This window comes from Papilio xuthus, unplaced genomic scaffold (genome assembly GCF_000836235.2).
Source record: "Papilio xuthus unplaced genomic scaffold, Pxut_1.1 DF826933.1, whole genome shotgun sequence".
NCBI classification, from domain to species: Eukaryota; Metazoa; Arthropoda; class Insecta; order Lepidoptera; family Papilionidae; genus Papilio; species Papilio xuthus.
Window position 1 is genome coordinate 1,336,144 of NW_013531716.1, and position 27,261 is coordinate 1,363,404.

The 27,261-nt window shown below is 34.7% G+C and overlaps 2 protein-coding genes across 4 annotated transcripts in view; both read left to right on the plus strand.

Moving 5' to 3' along the window:
- The first annotated feature begins 1,380 nt into the window (after nucleotides 1-1,380).
- On the plus strand, nucleotides 1,381-5,653 carry LOC106122182 (uncharacterized). 3 transcript variants are annotated; one of them, XM_013318083.1, is made up of 4 exons: nucleotides 1,381-1,506; nucleotides 1,927-2,292; nucleotides 2,851-2,945; nucleotides 3,773-5,653. In XM_013318083.1, the coding sequence occupies exons 3-4, from the start codon at nucleotides 2,856-2,858 to the stop codon at nucleotides 5,651-5,653; spliced, it is 1,971 nt and encodes a 656-aa protein (XP_013173537.1). In that variant the 5' UTR covers nucleotides 1,381-1,506; nucleotides 1,927-2,292; nucleotides 2,851-2,855. The 3 variants fall into 3 exon arrangements, with proteins under 3 accessions (XP_013173537.1, XP_013173539.1, XP_013173538.1); XM_013318084.1 differs by lacking the exon at nucleotides 1,381-1,506 and adding an exon at nucleotides 1,592-1,823; XM_013318085.1 differs by lacking the exon at nucleotides 2,851-2,945.
- Nucleotides 5,654-10,138: 4,485 nt separating this feature from the next.
- The window catches only part of LOC106122274 (leucine zipper putative tumor suppressor 2 homolog), a 79,197-nt gene continuing 62,074 nt past the window's right edge, over nucleotides 10,139-27,261 (plus strand). Inside the window, exons 1-2 of the mRNA XM_013318204.1 lie at nucleotides 10,139-10,511; nucleotides 20,964-21,095. Of these exons, the coding sequence (XP_013173658.1) occupies nucleotides 20,979-21,095 (117 nt within the window). The 5' untranslated portion in view covers nucleotides 10,139-10,511; nucleotides 20,964-20,978. The remainder of the gene's footprint in view (nucleotides 10,512-20,963; nucleotides 21,096-27,261) is intronic.

Genomic DNA, 27,261 nt, shown 5'->3' on the forward strand with positions numbered 1-27,261 from the left:
AGTTGAAATTTTTTTTAATCTGGTTTATGTGTAATAAGTTGATGGTTTTTTATGCTAATTTTAAACTTAACTGGCGATTTCTTATGTTTAAAAAATACTATATGTATAAGTATTTTTATATAGAGCCTATGTTAAGTTTAGGGTCTGTGGTGTATAAAAATATAATTAATTTAATCGACGTAAAAAGAAAAGCTTTTTTTATTTATTTATATCATTTATAAGGTTCACTGACCTCTATCCATAGACAGGCTTTGTTACGTCAAATATTGTGCGTATTTGATTTTTGGCGCTTGCAGTGGAGAGGATACGAACTAATATAAGAGATAGAATTAACTATCAGGAACTTTAACTAGCGCGTTTAATTAGGAACAAATTCGTCATTTCAAAGCTATCCATCTATAGAGATCAGTGATAAGGTTTTTCTGGTTAGGTTTAAAATTTGCCTGTGTTTTTGAATGATGTTAATACATTTGAAAAGCATTGTTTAAAAAGGTATGCAGTTATATAATGGAGTACGGCATGTAATGCTAATTATTATTTTTAATTAATTCCCATCTGTGTTATATATTATATATGTTTCTTTGGTTTATTAATTTATCCACCCCAAAGTTGTATGACAGATGTTTTGTAAAAATAAAATGAATTCAATATAAAACATTGTAATGCTTCTAGATATGCTGAGGTTTTGAAAAGTTTAAGAAAATAAAGATGTCAGAAAATAGACTATTATTTTGTGTTTCATTTTTTGTTGTCTCTTCAGAAAGAAGGAAAAGGATCATAGGTTGAAGTAAAAGGAAAGAAAATAATTGCACCAGTAATCTGAATAAAATACATAACATAAAAAGTAAGTAAATCGTTGGATTATCTCGTGTTATTTTTTACTATGTTATAATGCGTCTTACTTATTAAAGAAATACAAAAGGGCGAAGAAAGTTGACCCTTTCACTCTCTCACTGTGGCACACTTATTGAACTTGCATAAGATTCCATAATATAGCTGCACATTTAGGAGTCGACTGTAAATTCTTATTAATCTTTATTTTAAGGGTGTTCATTAACATATTGCTTTGTTTATAGCATAGCTTGTATAGAACATTTTTTTTAATTAATAAAAATCAAATGTACACCTTAATAATAAAAACGCTAGTTTTGAATTTACGCGGTATTTTTTGGCGCGAAATTTAGATAAGATCCGGTTTCATAGAAGATTATGATTGGTTATCACCTTTCTATTGTAACCAATAAATGCGACGACACACATTTTGAACGAATCCCGAACAGTAAAAACCATAATCATGAAATCACAGCCTTTCTGGCGGCCATCTTTGATAATTTTAAAATCGAAGGCGCGTGATTGGTCAATAAGCAGACGTCATTTCAGTCTTTTGACGGCGTTGCGCAAATTATAAATTTTAACTCTCACTCATCGCGGCTGCCATGTTTTTTTTCATGTGGGGTGTGTGTGTATAGATTTATCATGATATTTTCCACACATAAACTATTGCGGGTGAGTTTTAATATTTTCTATTTGTTTTTGGAAAAGCCAACAAGGAAGTGCATTGAACGTCCTTAGTGAAAGTGAATCATGTAATAGTGTCTCATTCTTGTGAAATTGCATCGTTTAGTGTTCTTAAATATATATAAATATATATCGATATAACGCAAAATGGTGTAAATGACTAATGTTTAAAAGGAATTTTCTTTGTTTATATTTTTGACAAGATCGCGAATTGTTATAAGAAGGCTGTATTAATTTTGTATGTTCCTCCCTTGCTTGAGTGACGTTTATTTGGCGCCATCGACCCATTTAGCTTTGTGGGGCGGGTATGGGTTTCCATGATTTTCTTTGTGCCCTTGCAAGTCATAGTGTACTGCGAAACAAAACAACACGTGATAACATTATAGATAAATAAACTTTTCTTTACAGAAATAAAAGGGGTGCACGAAGTGCGTCATTCGTCGTAAGCTAGTGACAATGCAATTGCATACAATCAACTAAACTTCAAGATCGCCGCCTTTTACACGACTGGAAATTAGCAAAGAATAGGCCAAAGAAATTGAGAATGTATTATTAGGAAAGACGCATCCCGAAGGATCGATAAAACACACGGCCCACGGCAAATGAAAATGGATACACGATTTACGAATATGATGTTGTTTGAATACGTTAGAGACTATAGCAGGCAGGATGCGTAAACATAAAAGAGGAAGCCAGGCGTACGCCTGCCGGCCTGCCACCTGGAAAGAGCCGCACCATACTCCGCATTTCATCATCTGATACACCCAAGGATAGGTGAGTTACTATTTTATATACATCTTTCAATCTATATGTGTGCTTTGAAGGCTAGTTCAATATATTTTGTTTATCTAGATTTATTACATTGTTTCCCTGTAAGACCAAGACCTATAAGTAAAATCAGTTTCGCTACCGTCACAATTGATGCTAGAATAAATCTATGTGCTTTCATATTGACGAATTATAATACAAATCTTAATAAACATTCATGAGTGAAATGATGATTGTTTAAAATGTGTCATAATTATCATTGTGGCAAGACAAATATATATAATGTTCATATTGGTTTTTTTAGCCTTTTATTTAAAACATATAGCACTATATTTGTTTTTAAACAGATACAAAAAGCATATCAACCATATTTTAACCAATTTACTAGATAATTGATATAGATAAACATCACATTTAACTTGAAGAAATTAATTACCAAACTTGTTTGTTTACTAAACTGATAATGAACTCTAGTTTGTAATGAAGGAACAGTCATTAAGAATTAATTAATCACTTAAATAATTAAGTAATAGTCAATACTAATAGAATGTTTTCCCTATCAAGTGGATATGCAGTGCTCAGTTATTCTGGAAAGTGACCACAACAGTGGGAAAGTTAAAATGAAGAATATAGACAAACTTAAGAATCCTTATGTAAAGGTCGGTTTACACTGCTTTTAAATGCACTGTAAAGTGATATTCATATGCAACATTGCAACAAAATAACAGTGCTCTTGCAAAAAGTGCAATAATTAATAATATTACAATCAAAATTTTAAATTGGTTAGAAACAATAGCATCTAAATTTGGTTTCATCTGTACATTTAAAAACAAACATCGGAACATTATTGTTGTTAAATTAATTTGCATAATTAAATGTTGCCTGTGAAATAATACACTTAGTTTGCTTTACACTATGTATTTTTGTCTGTGGTTAACAACTGTATATCCTTATTTGAGCCTGCATATGTTTTATTTGTAAGTCTTTTCTAGTTTTTTTTAACATTACAAATGATACAAGTCTTGTACAGGGGTCTGCAAATAGTTTAAGCTGATTGCCAAATTTTTAAGGGTACATTTAATGAAATTGTCATGGGTTCAAATTCCACCATTTGACTATTATCATATCATCCTAGCTTAAGCCTAGACCTAAGTTAGAATAGTTACAAAAAATAAGTTAATTAACATATATCCGCTAAAAATTTAAGCCTATTTTTTTAATTAGGTTTAAAAAGTCTCATGCTTCTAGTCTGGCTTTTGTAGGCCCCTGGTTTAGAAATTATTATAGAAATCTCATTTAGTGTTTCATTAAATAAAAAATTATCAGGTATGCATTATGAATACCACTGAAGTATGCATTTAAGTGTGTTCTTTAAACCTTATATATTAAAGCTGTATCCTTATTGTTTGATTGCGTTACATATTTATTTACTTCTTTTCGTTTTGTTTTATTCAATGAAACTGTAACTGTTATTAATCATTTCCAGGAGACTAATCTAGACAACATTGTTGATCAGCTGTGCACACGACTTCAAGACATCAAGGATAAAGAGGATACGGCACTAGTCGGAATGCCCACGTGTTCTCCAGAACAAAGTGAAGCAGTACGACGATATTACGCTGCTTTTCCAGCCCTGAAAAAAGGGCAGGAGTCCCCATTGCAATACTATTTGCCACCCCCAGCGTGGTGTCGGAAATCAACTGTTGATACAAAAGATAAGATGCAAAGTGAAGTCTCATTGGCTAAAGATTGGAACTTAAGAAAAAAAGAACGGCGCAACTCCTATCACGGGCAGAAGAAAAATAAAAAACGTTGGAATAGCTACAGCAAGTCATTTGAAAGCAAGGAAAGTCTTCCGGAATGGGTAACACATGAAGGGGTATGGGATATGGAAACTCAGGATCCTGTTAAAGAATTTATAAGAGCTATCGCTTTGGATGAGGGCTATGGTACCTGTGAAAATACCGTCACCGACGAATTGAAAGAAGTTTCTGTCATCAAGCTACGAATGAAAGAAACCATGGTGCCCGACTGGGATGACGCCTTCGGCTTAGAGACAGGGTGGGTTCTCGAAGAAGATTTGAACCCTAGGGTCCGTTCACCAATAGAGGCAGAGTTGTATGCAAAGTTTGAGGCGAAATTCGATCGGAGCATTGAAGCACTGTGGTCGAAAGATCAGAATACACCCGATGATGAATACCAAGATCTGCCAATCGATTTTCAGGATTTACTCTCCTCTCCCTCCGATCATCTTTTCGCCGACCCTTCAGCCGAGAAGTGCAGTCTGATCTCTCTGACGGAGAGCATCTGGTCGACGGATGCCACCGAAAACCCATTCGACCGCGCTAACTCGCCCACCAAGATCGCAGATGCGCTCCACGATCGCTTCAAGCCGCTCAACCTAAGCGACCCCATAGAGCCGGCGGCGCCGCCCGAGCTGGACTCCTTCACTCTGTACGAGAACGAGGAGTTGTACGACGCTCTATCGACCGTCGCTCAAACGATGCGCTCTTTCACAGCGATCAACCACAGCCGGGAGCACAGCGGTTTCGTTGAAATACCGCCGCGAAGGCGCGGCCGCAATGCTAGAGTTCCTTTTGCACCGCCAAGAGTCGAAGAGCGACCGCGATCGCCGTTCCTTGATTGCGAGGACCTTCTGACGTCGTCTCGCACCCATTTCCGGCCGATCCGGCGCGAGGCTGAGTCGGATTTGACGAGCTACTCTGACGGGGACACGTTCGACATCAGCGGCGACTTCGACGCCGTCGAGATGCGGCGCAGCGACTCCGGCGGTCTCTACGTCGGCGACTCCTACGACCGCTACCTCGAGTACCGCTCCCGGAGCATCGACTACGGCCGGCTGAACTTGACGGCGGCGCAACGGTGCCCCGACTTCGACGACGCCGGCTTCAGGCTTCGGTTCCCGATGAGGCAGAACGACGTGGCCGTGCAGACGGAGCGACCCGACTGGGCGTGCGAGGAATGCGGCCGCGCCGCCAAGAAGATGCGAGGTGCCATGCACAGCATCTGGAGCGAGGGCAGCGCGTGCGAGTGCGAGTACACGGTGCGCACCGCGCCCTCGGCCGCGCCGCGCCGCGACGACCTCAGCCGCGAGTGGGAGGAGCTGCTGGCGGATATCAGCGCGGCGCACGCGCAGTACGCGAGCGGCGGGGAGAGCGGGGCGGTGGCGGGCAGCGGGTGCGACGGCGGCGGCGGTGAGTCGGGCGAGGAGGCGCTGGTGAGCGCGGACCGCAAGCGACGACACAGCGCTGCGCTGCGCGGCCCCGGCTCCGCCGTCTGCACGCACCCGCACGCGCGCTTCCTGCACTGCTGCGCCGCCGCGCTCGACCGCCCGCTCACGCGCTGACCGCCCCCGTGCCCCGCGACCCCGCGCCCCACGCCCCACGCCCCCGTACGCGCCCCGCACCCCCAGCACCCCGCGGCCCTCACGCACGCTACAGCTGCGCTCACATCACGGTCTCGCTTCAGTGCAATATGCCGCACTGAACTACACATACAAACATTAACACGTACTATGAACTGTGTACATTACACTAAAGCGAGAACGTATCGCGAGTCAGTGGTATGTGTGAGCTGGTGTACATTGTAATGTGCATTCTCTTTGTTACTCGATTGTAGAGTTAATGAGCCCACCGTAGTGTTAGTTTGTTGCGAAATATTTGACGTATCGCTACGTAAAGTATACTTTAATGTTCGTTATTTAATTACAACATAAAAACCTGTAATATGTATATCTTAAAGGGTATGGCGCGTATGGGCTCGAGTGAAATCGACTTAGATGCTACTAGCAAAGTAACTTAATGAATTTGAATCATATTAAACTAGAAGAGACTGTGACAACACATTTTGTGACAAATTTCAATTAGAAATGCGATTACGTTATACACAGCTATATTTGCCAGTAGCATACTAAATCAAATATAATATAAGGTCTTATCGGAATTCGCATGTATTTTGTAGCATTGGTGGCTTAAATTGTTATCCTATTTCAATAGTTGGCCGTGTTAATATTATAGTCAGAAGAGTAACAGAATTATGACTTGTCAGAATATCTAAGTCTTTGAGCAATGCTTCAATCCCTGAATGTAATATCAATATGGTTGCTTTAATGATACATTTTCATAACGCATCCTGTGTATATAGCCTCCATCGAAACATGTGCAGTTAAAAATAAAAATCCCTCGGATTTTGTAAAGCTAAAACAAAGCCGAGGTCGCTTTATAAAAAAAACGAAACGACAGACCTTTAAACAGACCTATAGTCATAGTAACTGGGTTGAGCATTGGATCTGTATAAATCCATACCTCTATGGTATCCAAGGGAACAGTTGTCTATGGAATTGTAAGATTTGTTGGGTTAGGAACCATCGACTATGGGTCTGTGTGGTGTGAATCCCTCGTAGTTTAGGGGGGCATTAAAGTTAGCAATAATGTTAGGATAAATTAGGAAATCTCTTTCCTCCGATTGCAAAGGTCAGGTGATTCGAGTTAGGATGTGCTAACATATCTTACGTCATGTAGATATAATGGGAAGCTGTAAAATCTTTATCTTATTTAGTTCAATGTTCCCTTTGTAACCATCTTTAGGGTTCCGTACCTCATAGGAAAAAAAACCCTTATAGGATCACTTTTTTTGTAATGGTTTAAAATATATATGTAATGTTTGATGGAATGCTCTCGTTTAAATTTGCTTTTTGTTTATTTAAAAGTTATATTTTTTTATTGTAAAATATGTATTCAACGTTAATTTTGAATCAATATTATGTTTTAATTATTTTTATATATAATACGAAAAGATTTATCTATTTTATGTAATCGAGAGCATTTCATAGCAAACAAATTGGACGATTCTAATATAATTCTTACAATAAAATCGTCCAGAGTTGTTTAAATAATTCATTATTCGTAGGTGTGCTGCAGGTCAATTTGTTTTTTTTTTAATCTTTTATTATCTGCCTTTTTTAATTTGGTTCATTTTTTTTTTTTAGATGAAAATTGTTTGTCTTTTTGTTTGATATTTTTGAAATCTTGTAATATAGCGCCTCAGCGAATGGATAAAGGCGTTTTAAATTAGGACCCCGTAGATTCGTAGGTTGATAAAACGTTCCATTCGGTTTTATGACATTTTATGTAAATTTAAATTTGTCAAATTGGTGCTATTTGGTTGAACAGCTCGGATCTATACGACTGTTTTTTTTTTATTTTCGCGTCAAAAATGAACTTTATATTTAAATGTTTTCTGATACCATGAATATTTTTGTGATATTTATGACATAAAAATGCTATATTTTAAAATTACTACGTAATGTTCAAATTGTTAATTACTTTATTAAGTTTTGTTATTTTATAGTTATTCTGTTATGTTTTTAGAAGAAATTAACATGAATTTTAATTACTCGAACCAAGTAGCTTGGAGGTGCTTTATTGTGAAAACTACAAGAATTTAATTTACATAAGATGTCATAATAAATTTGGACGGCGCTTATATGCGTTTAGGTAGACCACATATGGTTTAATATAACGTTTAGAGATTGTGGTTGAAGAGAACGCTTCCCAAGCCGATATGTGTAGAAGCGAGGAAGAATAGAAAATAAATGGAAGGCAGTGAACGGTTTGTTATAAAGTCCGATATGTCTTAAGTTTTATTCGCGGCGATTTTATTGATTGGCCGTATAATATAAAAGTAGGACCGAGGAGTGTAGTGGTTATGAAGTGTAAAGTTTTTTCTACGAAGGACAATGTTAGGCGAGGAGATGTGTAGTAGTAACGAACGGTCGTAGTATCTGGCACTGTTTAATTTACAATCTGATTGACATTATATTTGAGAATGTTTGAACATCGTATTTGTATAACTTTATTGAATTTTGAACAGTGTCAGTTTAAATTGTAATATAATTTACGACACTTAAATGTTATAGTTTATGTAAATGGTAAGAAGTGTATGTTATATTTTATACTTTAATTTTTCCTTATGGAGCTCACTCGTTTGTTACGATCAAACGGGTCACCATACAAAGTTCCAATGCTACGTGTTGTCTTGGTAGCAGTGTCAATTCTGTATGGAAGCTCCGTAATATATATATGTATATCATTTAAAGCATTGCTCTTGTTAAATTATCATAAATTGCAATAATTGCTATTATATGTCGTGTTTTATAAGTATATATTTTCCTGTAGTGATCACTTCTGTTTGTCATTTAAAATAATCGAAAATGTAAAAAAAAATATCACTATATTCATCGAAGGCGACGATATATGTATTTAATATAATGTGAAATTAATGTGTAGGTATTTCCATTTTTTTTATTATATTTTTTCATGTCTGAAATACTATTGCGATTGTGTACCATACTGCAATTTAAAGTTAGAATTCAGACATGACAATTATATTATTATTATTTTTTTTTATCAAATATGTGTAAAAGTTGCATTCTCATTTGTACGGTTGGGTATTTTTTAAAGTCATTCAACTAATTACGTCATCTCATCACTTTCGTTATCATGTAATCTATTGAGTCTTATCACAGTTTTAATGTTTTTGTGCTCTCATAAGTTCATAATTGTACTTATTCCATTAACGATATTCGCTAAAGAATACCTCGAAAAAAATATTAAAAAATCTAAAAAAAAAAGTTAGTGTGTCAAGTTTGCATATAATATTATGTTCGATTAGCAATTAATCTAATGTAATGTGCCTATGCTCTTGATTGTTAGGTCCCGCACATCTGAGGACAGGAGTTTCTAAGACTTAATGTTAAGGAGACAAGAGGGCTCGCAATGGTATAAGTAGGGGACTTTAATAATGCCATTGCCGCCTTACATTCATACGTTATTATATTAATAGTATTATTAAATATTAAAAATATTAATGCTATTAATATAATAATAATAAGCGTTAATAGCTAGTCGCTTGCATGAAATTCTAAAAGCCTTAGTAATATGTCGAACGATGGCGAACAGAAGTCTATGCAAGTGATTTGCAAAGCGCGTAGTTTGTCCCCGCAAAATGAATACATTATAAGCCACGTGTACACGCGACCGGCTGATTAGCTTTTTCATCTATAATGTATTAGTATATAAATGTTTCCAACATCACATTATCTGTAGATATGTCAACGTTTAATATTGAGATGAGAGCAGAGTTTTTCCCCATTCGAATACAATCGCTATATAGCACATTTAGAAAAATAAAAAAATACAAAAAAAGCAAGTAGTCATTTGAAATATCTTAAATCTTGTAAACGCTCTCTGCTCAAGCAACAAGTGGGTTTGTAACCGATAGCTATTGAATGGCCTTGGTTACATGCATATTTGTTACGGGTCATATCAAATTAATATCATTTTCTTTCCTTTCTTGAAAATCCGTAAATTCATTAGGAATAAATTATCTTATAAGCCGGGGTAGGAGCAGAATAAAGGGATAGCACATTTGATTTTATTTTCGTGCCAAATGTACTAATTAAAATTTTGTTATTATCTAAAAATGTTGATTTAAAAACGTATTATTTTAATTTAAAATCTTCACTTTAAATGCACACCCATCAAATATTATTTTTCCGGACGTGGCACCGATTTTTCGTTATCCTAGTAACCTAGCATATTTTAGATTTTTAAAAATACGATTACTAATTTGTACCAATTAAATAGAGTTGTGTAATGTTATCCCTAAAAATAGTTACCATTTTCGTTATGTTAGGTTGTGCTCACTACTCTGGTTCTTGCCTTGTGGGAAGATAAATAAAAAAAATTATAAACACACACCACAATCGAGTTTTATTTATTTTTATTAACTACCTCCTTTATATTTAATACGGTTTCCTTTTAAATAATCGAAGATGACATCTAGACTTTATTAGATTATAATAACAATAAAATAGTGGGCGAAGTGATCGCCAGCTGAAACTTGTGACGCGGTCCGCCATCTTTTTCTTACTAACGAGAAGAAGCGAGAGGGCGTTATACAAAAACCTCAGTTTATGCTTTCATCCGTCGAAATGCACGCGGTGCTTCGTCGGGAGCGAGACACGCCGGTTAGTTGATTTGAACGGCAGTGATTCGCCTGCTGATACAAGTTTTAAATCGAAATATTATTCATTTCATTTTTTAAATCAAATCGAAGTGTTTAATTGTGACAATTGAAGTACTCAGTGGATATATTTGGTACTGTTTGTGCGGCTTTGAAAGTTTCTATACTTTTGTGTCCAGGTAAGCTTTTATGTATTTACTTTTCTTATGCTGTAGATAACTTAGTTTATACTCTTAAGTAGGAAGGTATATTGAACATTTCCTATATTTAAGATAACGTAAGTTGTAAAATTTAGTAAGTATTCAATATTTTTTTCGCAATTTTATGATGCATTTTATTAGTTTGGGAAAATTAAATTAATGCAAATATAAATATTAAAATGTGGGCTATTTTTTACGGAATGCACTTGATTTATATCAATTATCTAATTGTTTTCTTGGACCGTGGGACGTAAGGGTAAACGCCAACTTCCGGTACGACACGAATGTGAAAAAATGCATTCTATAATCGTGTTGCTAATGTATACCATTAAAGTTTTATTCGCGTAAATTTTATAAAGGTAAAACAAAAGAATTTTAGTTTTAAAGTTTTGTTATTTTTTCTATTGTCAAAATTTTTATTTCCTTATCACGTATGTTCGAAGATAAAAAATAATGACCGCTTAAAAAAATTAAATGAAGGTAGTTAATAATATTGGCGTTAGGAAATAGCGGTTTGTCGAGTGACCAGGAAAATAACTGTACACGAAGAAATCTGAAGTGTTATTGTTAGGCACAGAGTTCGCATGCGTTTCCTCAAATAGAGATGAAGTAGTCATATCCAGGTCAAACATTTCACGCCTATTGACAACTTTACACTCGTTTTTTTATCCATACAAAAAGCAAACAGTTAGTTTTAGAGGTTTAGTTCGTATTTCCTAAGATGAGAATTACGTTGTTCGACTCTGGGGTGGGTAGTTTCTTCGCGGGTAAATAATGTAACGAATATTTAAAACCTGACGATATTGTGACGTTATGTATTTACCCTAAACTGGACTGGACTCTATTTCTTAAAGATTGAGATGACAGTCAATCGTGTTTATTGTTTTTATGGTAGGGCGTCGTAATTCTTTATGGATTTTTTAGATAAACTATAGTCAAATCTTATTTCATATTTCTTCTTGACATAATGCAGGAAATTTATTAGTAAAATGGTAATTTCACAAAACAAAATAGAGTAGGTTTATTTCCTTATATGTAGATATTTCGTGATAGAAAGGAGGAAGAAAATGATGTAAATAAGTTATGAATAAACTGCTTTAAAATTTCTTTTGTAAATTTCTTTTGCGATGCGCTGCCCCTGTTTCTGTACTTTCTCTTATCCTTTTTTCTGGAAATTTCTTTAACACTGGTACGGTATTGCACGTGCAGATCTTTAAATAAATTCATTTACTTTAAGCAATTTGCAATAAATAATTGTTAAAATTAATTATGATTTTTTTGTATATCAAGCCACGAAAGATCACATCGATAGGTTAAAGTTTTATATTAGTACTTACCATTTTCTTAATGGTCACGTAAAACCTGTGATTTTGTTGCTTTTAAGCAAATCGTCTCATCCACCTACGCAAATGTCAACGTTATTTTAACCTATAATTATATAAAAAAATCTTAAGAAGAAAAATAACTCGCAATCGTAAATGCAACATTTAAGTTATTAAATAAAAGTTGGTAAGGTAAAGTAATAATTTAATTTTGCAATTTTAGCACAAATACATATAATTAGCATTCGTTCTAGCAGCACAGCACCATCGACCAATGCGAGGGACCAATCTCAAAGCACGTCACACGTGTTAGTCAAGGCCGAACCTAGTTCGTAGCCTCGACAGGGGCGCGCAACCTTTCACTTATTCTACCATCATATGAATAAAAATTATTTTTCTACTAACTACATAAGTACAGTAAAACCAATGAAGAGCAAAGTCCCAAGTACCTAGTTTTTTCGTTAAATATATTTTGTAAAAGGTTATTTTTTAATTTTAATTGTTATTTTATTGTAAGATTCCATTACTAGGCAAAGTGTTCTTTGGTATAAAATTACTAGTTAGCACTTTATATAATTTTTTGTCATACTCTACGAAGTAAATACAAATATTAAAACATATACAAAAGATTATTATTAAGATTATTTTATTTTCACGCGCATTTAATTTTTTTTTAATTTAATTTTTACAGTTGTAAAATTGAATGACGGTTTAGTACCCCTGATCTTTTCAAACAAGTTCTCGACACCGTTTTGTTGAAACACAACGATCTGGGAGTCTATTATTTATAGCCTATTTCTAGTATTCGAAACCTAGTTCTCGTACAAGATCTATTTACGATGAGTGATTCATCACTAAAGGGATTGTCCAAATCGACTGATAATTTGTCTTTACATATTGTTACTTTAAACTCAATGGCTAGTAAAGTGAATGCGTCTAACTTCCATAATCTAACAAACAAGACTTTTCTTAATGTTACGACTAACACCTTTTGAACAATTTATCTTGAAGGGACAGCAAAATCTTAATATTATAAACAAAGGTCAATCCTTAACTTTTACTCTTAAATACAAAATATTTAAAATGTATGAGAAAATATAATAACATGTTTCCTTAGAACCTTAGCTACCAATTTATATAAAAACATATTTATTTTTTATTATTTAAACAATCCTTTACCCATCTCACAAACACATTGCGAGACATATCTTTGTTTACAAAACTTCGACGTCTTAAAACTACGAGAACGTACGAGTAATAAATTTTTCGTAAAGCTCAAATCGTCGTTTTCTTATTAGTGTGCTTAGATAGGAGATAGTGGACGCCCAGAGCCCACGCCCACGCAACGTCGGCGCTGTAATTATATCAGCTATTGTCCACGCCGGACAATAAACACAATGCTGCGCCTATCCCGCCAATTTCTCGATCCCAGATAGAATAGTCCTATGATAGCGCACACCATACTTCCAAGTTTTATGTTGTTTTTGCCTTTGTTTGGATTTTCATCACATAAATTTCTGAACCTAGACCATTAAGACTATATCGATAAGGATTTTCTAGCCGTACAATACTAATTCGTAGCTATTTGTAAATTGCAGAATTTCATTACAAGTTGCTAAAATACATTCAAACTTTTTAAGATTCTAGGCAACTATGAATCATCAGAGTTGTGTTAAAAATAAGATTGTCTTGCTTTTATTCTATTTTCAATATTAACTGATTAAATAGTAAATATACAAAGAAGCTGTTTGTGTTGGACGTTTCAGATATTTTCGTATTTCAATAAAAAAACACGTTTTATTATTTAAATCAATCATTTAATTCTCTTCGGCGTCCATCTTTTACAACTAATGACATTCATCTCAGTGTTGCCAGTATACTATAAACAGAAGCTTCAACCATCAAGTGGCGACTAGTATCTAAAGCTGACTAAAACATTTTGATATAGATTATAAAATTAGTTTTATGTTACAACAACTGCGTGCCACTTTAGTAGTTCTTTACGGGACAGTGCTAATAAGTACATGAGCGGTTAAGCTATAACTCAACTGGGAATGGAGCGTATTGAACTGTGTACCACCTGCGGCGACAACGACCTAATTGTCAATATCTCTATTTCACACGTAAGTCTTTGAGAAGTAAAGTTTTTATGGATCTAGGGAATTGAAATAATAACATATATTGGAATTAAAGAATGCCATGGTAGCCATTCTTCCCAGTGTCAACTTATGTAGATGTCGCCCGCGACTTCGTCCGCGAAAACTTTGTGCATGTGTTCTTCCAGACTATGTTCTACATCTATGACAAATTTGAGCAAGATCCATGCAGTCGTTCTGAAGTTACCTTCAAACAAACGTTCATCCATCCATCCAAACATTTATAATATTAGTAAGATAAGATCTACTAACAAACCTTCTTTACAACACATGCCTTCGGTATGTCAGGCTGAAGTTATTTGACCATATGTGTTGTTCTAAGTTAATTTATTTTTACACTTAAGTAACATTATGGGTACTTACTCCGGATACAAAGAACAAAAAGCTTTTGTTAACAAGCTTCGTGTTTTAAGTATTAGCATGCTTTTAACTCCCATGTGTTTTTGCAAGCGCGGCGCTAGTGTGCTGCGGAAATCCGACGTAATTTATGACGCACGATTGCAGTGAAATCGCTCTAAATGTTACAGCAAAACGAACACTATTGCTCTGATGCTTATCAATGACGAAACTCGTTACGTCATGCAGACAGACATAATGACAGAGAAACTGTTTTTATATAATAATCGTTGCAGTAAAGCTGAAATTTTAATTTGCATCTATTCTTGCGCTTATTTTAATAGCCATCTTGATATTTGATGTTGATTTCGTAACGGAAATTTTGTATTCGTTTTAAATAAACAATTAGGTTCAATGGTTATGTAAAATATTGAGGACGTAGATAAAATTACGGGTCTCGTAAGAGAAAACGATATTAATAGGATGTACGAGGATTACTCGTAAAATTGAAAAGCATGAATATTACGTATAAATATAAAATACATATATATTCGTCTTTTATTGTTGTCGAAGGACATGAGATTATTCATTGTTTCCTGCGATTGTGTTTGATTTGTATAAGTTGTCGAAATAAACGTGTTAGTATCAACGTGACTTTGTTATGGAGGTCGGGAGATTTACGATTTATACACCTCCGGTTTTATTACGAAACAATTTCCTGTAAAAATTAATTAGTTCATGAATTTGCGATAGAAATCTGTATCCTGAAGATTGTCTGATTGATGTTAAATATCATTTACGGAAACTTGGCATTATTTTTGGTATTTTTACTTATTATTTAGCCTTCACATAAAGAAAATACTATAAAATTCAGTTGTTTATTTGATTTTTGCGTAAAAAGGGAATGAATCCAGTGATGGTTAATATACACGCATTCAACAGACTTTGTTAACACTCCGTAGAGAATGGTAGAAATGCTGATATTTAAAGAGAAGAAAAAGCAAAAGCGTTTATATCTTCTAGTTTAAAAAGTGACCTATTTTAGTAGAGTTGGATATATGACATTCAACAGCATCTACACATTCAGATATTAACAAACTGTGTTAAGATTCTATTTGTGGACTGAAATTGCGACATTAATGTATGTACTTATGAACGAATCAAGGGATATTTCGATACACTGTTTAGTGTCTTAGTCTAATTTTAAAATTACGGTTGGGGGAGTACATTTGGAATTACGTAATTTTAACTTTGATCGTAGCCGCCAGTTTCTGTGAACAGTCTTTTAAAATATCATTTCCTAAAATGGTTACGGAATTTGCATGCGGAATGGATGAAACGTTTCAACAAATGCAGCTTTGTTTCGCTCTCTGTCTTGCCAGAGTTTTGTTTTATTGGCGTTACTAATTGATTAATTAAATCTAATGATAAGTGATCGAGACTAAAGTTTTACGCTTTAAAATTGTATACAAAAGTCTTTGTATACGAATATGTTTTGTTTTTTTAACTTTTTGGTAAGAACTGTGTGATTGCCGCTCGTGACTCCGTACGCGCGGCATTAAAAAAAAGTCAATTAGTAGCCTACGTGGTCTTTCAGACTTAGTTCTACCATTATGTCAAATTTCAGCTAGATCCCTTAAGCCGCTCTGAAGATACTTTTTAACAAACATCCAGCAATCCATCTAACCGATATTATGAGAACAATTTCAAAGTATTATTTATGATGGAATCATAGAAATTATTGACCTACTATTGTGTAGATTCCGTGCTATTTCTTCAATCATGTATATTCAAAAAGGTTTCGTTTATGTAGATATAATAGCACAATAGAATTAATAAGCTTAAAATATACAACGAAATGTATTGAGGTCTTATTGACACTTAAAATATAATGCAGTAATCAAATTGTAACAAATGAATGACGCAACTAAAGAACTCTCTCGAATTGCGATGGCATCAATATACCACCGTTTTAAAACTCGAACAAGCCTTATAGATAGAAATTCAAGATAATTTTACCCCATTTTAGTTTCCATTCCGATATCGTCCGACGGTTAAATAGAACGCTTTGTAACTCACGAGTTCGTCCGCCATATTGCCGCCATATTGCTTCGAGATAATCACTATGGACGGATGAGTCACGGCGAAGGTAGATACTCTAAAATTGACTCCCTTTGTCAAACCCGACGCTATTATAGTTTCACACGAGGGTAGAACACTGAGGCAGAGCAGTAGTTCAATACTGCCACTCTTTACACACTTCTATTTGAATACTGTTAACACATTATTGTTGTTCATAGTATGTCAAATAATAGCTGTACTGTTCTTTCCTACTGTCCTTACTCTGCTTTCCTTGTGTTTGTCAAGCAATACGATAAAAAACTAAAGATATTCAACCTTAAGTATTAAGGTGCTAGTACATACAAGTCGGATAAGGTATGTTGGATCCATATATAGGTTTTGGTCTTAGATATCATCTCCTTTGTTGGGCCGCTATGCGCCGTATGCGGGGGTTGCATTTTTGGCATTGACCGGTTTTGGCACGCAACTTTTCGAAAACATTAAGTGTTTACAAATGAGACTTTAATATCCCTATAAATCGAAATTTTTTTTTACTGTTTTCATTACGTTAAATTCAGTCGAATCCGTTCACCTGGAGATACCTTCAAACAACATCTAAACATTCGCCTCTATAATATCTGTAAGAATAATATTATCTACAATAGAACTGTTGCCGACAGATACGGAACCTCTTTACACGTTTTTTAATCATAATTTTTATATTTTTGTATTTGGAACTTTATATATTTTTCTTCCTTATTCTCTATATTTAAAAGTTTTAGTGGTAAATATATCTTCTAACATTGTTCAGTTCTCTTTCCATTCTCATATTTTCAGTCGTCTTTAAGAACCAATTAAAATCTACTTCTGACTGAGAATTCTTGAATTTTTTTCCAATAGAAATGCATTAGGAAAGTCCCATCTCTCAGATACCATGTAATATAATTCGTATGATACGTAATAGATACATGTCTCATGGGAGGTGTAACCTGTGTCTAGACGACCTGATACCTTCATCTGCGTGCGAATGTTTTTGTGAAATCTTACCAATATTATAAATGCGAATGTTTTGACGGATGGACGTTTGAAGGAATCACAGGAACGGCTTTGCATGTCTGGAAGAACACATAGGTTATTTATTAAGTTGTTTTTTTAATTCTGCGACAACGGAGTCGTTGGCGAAACCTAGTCTTACATATTTATCTTACTATAAGAACTGTCTATAAAAATTTACTTCTCATTACAGTGTTTCAACAAAATAACAGGTTTTTTATGGCCTTTCAACTTATAAGCAGTTGCATTATAATCTTAAGTTTACTAAATGACTTACATAGGATATTAATATGGCGCCAGTGCTATACGAATGCATACTGGATTGCCTTGTGTAATGAGGGACAAAAGTTATATTCTTACGTTATACTAACATTAGTGGCTATCGAAACACCCGTCCAGACCGTGTCAGCCTTTACCTAGATCTAGACATTATTATTTAAATTCAACTTTTGTGCACAAACAAGGTTTAAATATATTTAACTGTGTAAAAATTCTAGTTCAATTGAGAGTAAACTTTATATAAGAAAACTTAAATTTAGTTTTTAGAATTTGTTAAATATTGGTAAATTTCCTATTGCTTTAGGCTTTCATTTAGTGTCTAAAAAACTGACTATGAATGAATTTTCTTAAATATTTCTAAAATAAAAGGTTATGCTATAGTTTCTAGTCTAACTTCAGAAACTGACATTTGTATGTGACCAGATTTCGCCTCAAGGAATACAAACATCAAGGAGGAAAAAATGTTCTATACACTTTCCCACAGTCAAATCTTGTATGTAGTCAACAATGCGTCATAAGACTTATATCAAGAGTTACAATCAGCTATCCTTTTACGGTCTACTAAAGTTATCTGTCCGAACTATGTATGTCAAAACGTGTCGAAACATAGGTCATACAAAGTTGACTGCGATACTGTCACAAAGATTTTACGTCATCGTAAACTACGTGAGATGACTTCTGGTGTTACGCATACTTATATTTTTTATGGCTATGATAGTCTGTATACGTTGATAGAGATATTATAATCTTTCATAGGTATAAAACTGTAATAAGATTATTTTGTTTTCACGTAAAACGGAATTTGAGAATTTTATCTAAGTTGAACAGATTAAATCTTATTATAATAGATTTTAAATCAACTAATTTGCTGAATTTTTAGGTTATTAAAGTGAGGTTCCCTCCAAAAAGGACAAATATGCCGCAATTTTTTTTTAATGATTTAATCTGTCAATGGCATGTGTTTTATCCGGTCCAATTACGTATCAAATGGTTTTAAATATCTGTGCCATTATCGTACGAGTTGACGGGATATAATTTGACATTGACAGTTGGGTACAGAGCAATAATTGCCCTTCATGCACTTGTTTTGACAGTGCATAATGTTAAGATTTATTCACATTTAGTTCACGCTGTGTTGCCCGCGTCTGTAAAATGCGGCTGTCAACGCGTAGCTGGAAGCCTGGAAGATAACATGCATTTAAACTGATCGTCGAATGACTTTGCAACTATTACTGGTGGTCTGTAAAGTCGGTAAAAATTCAATTAATAGTTTTTATTTTTAGTTTGTTACTGGGCATGAGGACATAAAACATTCGCCAATTATTAAAAAAAAACCTTCTATACTGTTGCTAATCTTGCTAAACTTTACAGTTTGATAAATCCTTATAAACACTTTTTTATATACATTGTTTTTGTGCTAATATCGGTCGTAAAATGTTAAAATGTAAAACCATAACCAATGTTTTATTTATTTAGCTATCGAATTACAATTGTAATAAAAAACCTAACATAAGTTTATGGTACACAGATTGATTTATAGTCTGTGCCTATCATTATCATTTTATTACCCTTAAAATATTATCATCAATCTTTGAGATACGTTAGAAATTTAAATTTAGAAGACGTAATACGGATTTTTATAACAAAACCTCGGTTCGAATTTCAAAATTAAACCAACCATTGAAAATGTTACAATTTAATTTTTCCTTGAGCTTATAATTAATATTGTTACTTCTATATTAAATATGTATTTAAAAAAAAATCAGAAATAATGTTTGGAACAATACTGTGCACAAAAACTTATGACATTAAACACTTGGCGCATTCATGTTGCATTTTACGCGAGTCTAATATTCTGCTTTGTTACTTTTTTTTTAATTAAAAATTCGATCGGAATAGGATCGAGTTTCGAGTGAGAATATATCGAGTTGGTTCAAATGGTAATATGTTTGACATTTGAGGTGAACAAACGACCTCGGACTCCAAACCGTTTATTTCTAATAACCATACAGCACTAAACACATCCGCAATCCAATTGATTCGTGTTTTTCTCGTTTACCCATCGAGTATTGTTGTTACCCTACTTAAGAAAGTCGTCTAATTCAGTTTTAACCTTATCAGACGTCTAGACGAACCTCGGTATTTGGGATTTTAAGCGTATTTAGTTTAATTAATGTTTTCTTTATGCAAATAGGTTTTAAATATTATTCCTTTAACTTTAAATAACATCACTTTTTGTTTTTCATATGAATATAGAACTATACTATATATTTTTTACATTAAAATTATGCTTATAGTATAGGGCATTTTAAAATATGCCTAGAAAACTTAGCCCTTTACTTGTGACAGTTTGTACTTTGTTAGATCTCGCTTAAGCATGCTTACAATTTGTGATGTCATAGCTATAACTAGGGCCGGCTTTAGTATTTCCGGCGTCCCCTTTTTTGGTGTCGGGGGAATCTTTCAAAAATAGGATATTTTAGGAGCTAGTTGGGCACCCTTAAGCCCGGCGTCCTAGGCGGTCGCCCCAACTCGCTCTACGCTCGGCTTGGTGAAACACTAAAATCATTCAAAGAATAACATTGCCGATATTTTAACAGATCAGTGTTCTCGAAAAGATGTTATATAATTTGTAAAAATAAAATTAAAGATTACGTTTTATTTTTCAACTTTATCTATAATACATAAATGAGGAAGCAATTTAAAATAGCGACTATAAAATTTTATTAAAATTATTGTTTTATGTTAAAATTATAATCTCAACGGGTCACGAAAAGTGCATAGATGCAATTAGGAAGCGGATGACTTAGACTAAAGTCTATTATGTACGAAATTGAATACTAAAACCCGTCGACTTGATTTACTCAGAAAACATGTTATAACCTAGATCTGGTATTGTTAATGCAATTAATATTCATTATGATTACTATTTTTACATCTTCAAAGTCGTTTCTAGGTTGTTACTTTCAATGTTATGTTTTTGAAGTGACTATGCAGTATTTAGTTTGTCGGTCTTCAGGTGTAAATTGGATTATAACCGACAAACAAATGTGTCCTAGTATTTTCATGATTGTAATTTCCATAGAGCGTAATACGGTCTCAGTATTTCTCTTCTTATTACTTTATGTCTTTGTTAAATTTCCTTCAGATATTTTGCCCGCGGCATCTACGATCTGTAACTAAGAGTTTTCTGTTTAGTTGTAACTTTAGTGTGTTGTTGGCAGTTATGCAGGTGTGAGATGGGGCAGACGGAGGAGCAGCGGCCGAGCCCGCGGCGCTCACCCGCGATGCCAGCGCCCCCAGCGCTGCCGGCGTTGCCGCCGCCCATACAACCCTACAGCGGGTTCCTCGGCAATGTAAGTACTTGACTTATCTATCTACAACTTTCTAAAGAATTTATTTTAAATAGGGTGTCCATGATTTTAATAACGAAAGATGAGACTCAAGGGAATCGCAAAAAAGGCGGGTAAATATGATGTTTCGTATTTATTTCAATATAATAAGTCAATATTATAAGGGCAGCATTGTTTGTGAAAAAGATAGGTCATCAAGCCTTCTTGACCATACCGAGAATTCTATCTCAAAGCTAGGCTGCTATTCTGAAAAATTTATCACCTTTGTTCAACGAATGAAATGATAGAACTGACAATTTAAAACAATTGTTCGGTAAATTTATAGCCAAAGGTAAATAAATAATAAAATGTTTTATCCCAACAACAGTAAAAGCTTCCGTACGTCAACCCAATTACCATATAGTGACCAAATCCGATAGTGTCTGGCGTTCCATTTCACACGCGCTGTGTCGCTATTATCATAAAATGACCAGGCGCTCTGCGGTCGGTCATCTGTCTTGCTCTGTCGACTTTCCTCGACTTATCGCTGGCCAGTTCTAAACTAACGGTGTCGAGATGAAAGTGACGACTTAAAACTAGAGATTCGCTCTTAACCTGAACTTAAGCTTTCCTCGAGCTTGTTTCCCGAAGTAACATCTTTTAGAAGATTGTATTATTTGATTTGAAGCTCTTAAAAAAAATTGAATTAAATATGTAAAGATTTCTTACGGTGACGGAAAACATCGATGCAACCCGTACTGGGCCAGCGTGGTTAACTATGGCCAAGTCACCCCTAACTTATGGTAGGCTCCGAGCCCCTCAGTGGGGATGTATAGTGAGCTGATGATGAAATTAAATTCTGTAAAGCGACCATCACGGCTTTATCCAGATGCAAAGAATATAACGTATTGTTTCTCTTCTGTCATAACAATAACAATAATCCTGAATATTTGTGGCTCAGGGATCAGCCAAACGGAGGTCAATAAAAGCAATTTTGTATAAGATTTAATTAATCGTGAAGATTTAAAAAGCATTATCATAAAGTAGCGAATTTAATTTGATGTTAATTAATTTCGTATGTCTGTTGTTTTTTTTATAAACAAAATGAGAAATGAACGACTTGACATTGTTTTGACTACGAGCTGTGACATTTCAAAAATTGATAATTTATTCAGCCTAGCAAATAACAGTTGTACAAAAAAATATTAATAAAAGATAAAATATTTATTTTTATTATTGTTAAATTTTATCTTTTTTAAAGGGGGAAACTTTCTTTTGTGTTTTTCCGGACGCGCAGCATATTTTAAACATCTATTTATAAAAAGCTCGTTGGAAACCGCCTTTATCATGTCTGTTGTAAAATAGTAGGTTTAAAAAAGTAAGAGGGTATCCTACCTAAGTAATCCTTAGTTGTTTTCTTAAGATATTTAGTTACGACATCGTTTAAGAGTAAGTAGTTATTGTTAGTGGCATCAGATTGTATAAGGAGACGGTAAAACGCAAATGGCGTGGCTAGGGTTGCCACATCTTCCAACCTGAATCCAGGATTTGATGGTACATATTCGGACTAAGGATTGCACATTTAAAAATAACATGAGGTGGATGGAAAACTATTAGATACCGCAAATTACTGCTTATCATTTTTTTTCTTTGCATGTCTTGAGGTATTTGTTGGCAGCCCTATGTGACTCTAAGGTATCGCAAATCAGAGCAATTTATGCGGCTAGCGTAGCGCCGCGCCGCGGGCGAAACTGGTTAGGGTGACCACACGGATAACAGTCTTCGGATATATTATTAACTATTAATGATATACAGAAAATAGAAATTTTACGTTAAATCATCTGTACAGTTTCTAAATACATTAAAAGTGAAATGTTTTGTGGTACATGAATTTGTAAATTAATTAATAATGATTTAATATCTACTATTAAAACTATTTTACGAACGTATAAGTGAAAAAATGCATTCAAAAATTGTTGCATAATACCAAAACATTTGCAATCAAATTATACACTGGCAACCAATAAAATAGTCCAAACAAATCCATTGTTTATGGTCAACCTAATAGAAGCAGATTACTGGTCGCACAATCTTCTTATGCTCATAAATTGCTCGATTTGTTAACTCCGGCGTTGCTAAGCCACCATTAGAGACGGATCCCACAGGCGCATAAACAATGACAACTAGATGCCTTTACCACTTAAGGCATTGTGTTGAGCTACCCTTTTGTAATTCACGCATCCAACTCTTCTTTACACTTATCTTGTGCTATTTATCAGCTTGTTAAGGCTCTGCGAACTATGTTTTATTGCATAAAATGTAAGACAACTGAAATGATTCCGAAATTAAAACTGAATTGTAATAGATTAAGTGAGTGTCAAAATTATATTTCAACTAGCTGTCGCATGCGACTCTGTCCGCGTGAAATTAAAAAAACTTAATTAGTAGCCTATGTGTTCTTCCAGAATATGTTCTACGTCTATGCCAAATTTCAGCTAGATCCACGCTGCCGTCCTGTAGATACGTACTAACATCCATCCATCTAAACATACGCATTTATAATCTTAGTAAGATTATTATTTTTAATTCAAATGTGTTTAGTACCTTTTTTATATTATAAGGTGGCAAACGAGCGGGCGGCCACCCAAAATCGCTGAAATAGCAAAGTGACCGTTGCCCATAGACATACGCAATTACATACGCGTTGCCTTCCTTTAATCGACAGAGAAGAGGATGCACAGAAAGAAAATATCTTACCTTCCCATGCATCCTCTCATTCGGAAAGTCCACTTCCACTTCCCATCCTTTCCTTAAGATAAAGGGTGGGAAGGGAAAGAGGACTAAATTAAGCCTCCGAGACGCACATTCATCAGACGAAACACGGAATAGCTTCCACTTCACGCCTGTCTTCGAACCTTCACCTAGCTTATATCCGCTTTTTCGACCGATAATTGTATACATAGGTGTGTTACATCTAAATCCGAATATGGTTGTACGGATCTAATTAAATCGAAACAATGTTGAATAAATGATTCCATTATGTAAAATTCAAATAACCCTTCAAAGATAGCGACAGGCGCCGCAAACCCGGATATTTACTATTGTCTCGTCGACTTTAATATTAAACTTAATACATTATTCAAGGCCCCAGTCAATACGAGCCAATCGACGATTTCTGCTGGCCCTGATGCTAATAAGGGATCAAAGCTAACGGTCTTTGTGCAGTTGTGACCGATATTCGTCAGTTTTCCTTAAAAACCTGTTACATTAAAACCTTTTTTTTTGCAATATACTGATTTGACCTTTTACGCTCCACTAATTTACCTGATATTTATAGTTATAAACTTTTGTTACACAGATTTTCGAGTGACAGGTTTTTTCGCGCGGTTGTCACTTTTGACATTACTTTTGGCGCGTAACGGTTCTCAGCAATTTAATGTAGATTAAAATAAGTTGTTATAAAGATAATTAAACGTCCAATTTTTTTACTCTACTATCATAATTCGTTCCGCAACATTAAACGCAAAATTTTTCATATTAATCTTTTTTTTTGCTTCATAAACCTTGTGTATATTTTTATACTTTATGCAAAATAAAAGTAAATCGGTTGTGGTAAAATTTTTACATAAACGTATGCAATAAAAACCAACATGTAACAACGAAAGTCACAAAGAAGTGTTGCCATATAAAGCTTCCAACACTCGTAGCGACAATTTTACATCATAGACATTGTCTATGGGCAATTTAAAAACGGCAAAAGCTCAAGATGATGGGGCAAAGTCCCGAGTTACGACAGAAAACAATACAGGGCAGCGCACGCTTGACCTCCCTTGAGCAAGATTATGCTTATTTGCCTTTATATTATAACATTATAAAAGGAGCAAGTCTGCCGAGCTACAGGATGTTTACGAGCAACAAGAAACACGCTGTATCTAGTCGCTTTGAACTTTTTCTGTAATAACACCGGACGTATTAATATTCTACTCCTCATACAAGAACTTTATAACTAGCCTCACTATTAGAAAATATACAACTTGTTTAAAAAATTGGTATTTTAAAGGATGTTTAATAAATTTAAATATCAAAGATTGGATTTTTTTAAAGGAATGTCTTGAGATTATTTTCGTAAATCTATTTAAGTTAGGTTAGGTAGGTTTTTAATGTCGAAACTCTTTAAGGAAATTATATTGTCGGTACAAGTATTTTAAGTGTAAACGCAATGTCAATGTCAAAGCGAGGTCGGAGATTCGAATCCCGCCATTCGACTGTTGTCGTTAACCATGTTCTAGCACAAGAATAGAGCTTAGTTTGAATGGTACAAGAAATTTTAGTAAATTTACAAAAATCTACTAATATTTTATTACAAAATATCTCTTGTTAAATTAGTGTTACGTTTGAGCCGGTTTCACTTGAGAATTGTCTACCACGGGTTGTTGCGTGGGCAAAGCCACTCCTATAACATCTTTTATGACAGATCTTCCGCCCATCAAAGATACACATATTATAGAAGTATCGGCCTAAATTCCATTATTTATACCGTGGCCTACTAATTTCGCCTACGCAATGTTCAAATTAAGAGGATAACGCCGTAATTTAAAGCCGTATCTAATTAATTGTCAAGAAATGAATTTCGGAAGTTTTAATTTTTGTATTGAATTAATTAATCAATTGGAACGGAAAATTTTATAAAAGTAAAAAAAAATCCCGAGCGTCGGTGGCTCAATGCTCAAGCACTTGACTTGCAATCTGCAGGTCCTGGGATCGAATCCCGCCATTTACCAATGTGTTTTTCGATTTCCGATTTACATATGTACAATTATCCGACGTTCTTACGGTGAAGGAAAACATCGTGATGCAACCTGTACATATCTGAGAAGTAATTCAAAGATATGTGTGAAGTCAACCAACCCGCACTTGGCCAGCGTGGTTGACTTTGGTCTAATCACCCTTAACTTAGGGTAGGCTCCGAGCCCCTCGGTGGGGACGTATAGTGAGCTGATGATGACGAAAAAAAATCACGCAAACTGAGTTATAGAATAAATATTTCATTTTACAAAACAGTTAGATTATTATAATTAACAGAAAATAATTAAATAAAAAACTTATTAATTAGGAATTACATTTCTGAACCGTTCACATAATCAAAAAGCAAAATCATTAAGAAGGCAAAGGTATCATCAGTATAGAGCCAACTAGCATAAATAGTCAAAATAAAGTTTCATTTTAATTTGTCACCACACATATTGTAAAATTTATATAAGTAATATCTATTTAATAAACATAAAACTCATCATCCATTCAAGCATTAAATTAACGCGTCACTAACGCCCACGGGTCTCGGTGTTGCCCGCTATCCGCCATTTAATATCGCGCGGGAGCCGACCTGTCATTAGGCGAGGTTTATACGTCTTGCTGGAGCGTGTTATCTATGCTATCCCACCTATCTGCTTGCCCACTCAATGAACGCCGTTAGAATGTTTACAAAGATGTTCCTTACGTATTTGAAATTATGCAAGTGCGCCCACTTATGTGAATTATTTTTGTAATTATTTCTTTAGACTAGCAACATTGAGTTATTCAATGTCCTTGATAAAAACGTTCGCAAGATATTTAACATCTAACGTTATCTAGGATCTTCGACGAATTAATCTAAAGTAAAATAAGGGTCAGAGTGGACGTAAAAGATAACGGTCTCTAAGCTATGGAACGCTGAGGTAAGGTGGATAGATTTACAGATTAATATCATGTGGTGTTATGCCGTAAAGTTACTAGTTAGCGTACGACCACACACATCATGACCCCAAGGAACGATTACGTTCCACAGGGTTACAGATATCAAAGATAAAGTAATTAAGCGATGAAAACCTTTTTCTAGTATCCCACAATATTTAAATCATATTATGTTCGTCGAGAATAATGTTATATAATACCCTATATGTAGCAAAAAGCATAAGCCATGGGCTTCCACTGAACAAAAAAACTTTACAAAAACTCTCTGTTCGCAGGTGTCTCCTTTACCTACGGTATTAGGGCTAAATGACCAACCATCTTTATGAATTGTCCACTAATCAATCTTTTCGTATTAAAAAAAATACTTTTACACAGATTGTTAAACATACAAGGCGCAACACTAGGCTTATTAAAATGTCAACGTTTATGTCCCCTCACTAATCAATCTGACAATTGACTT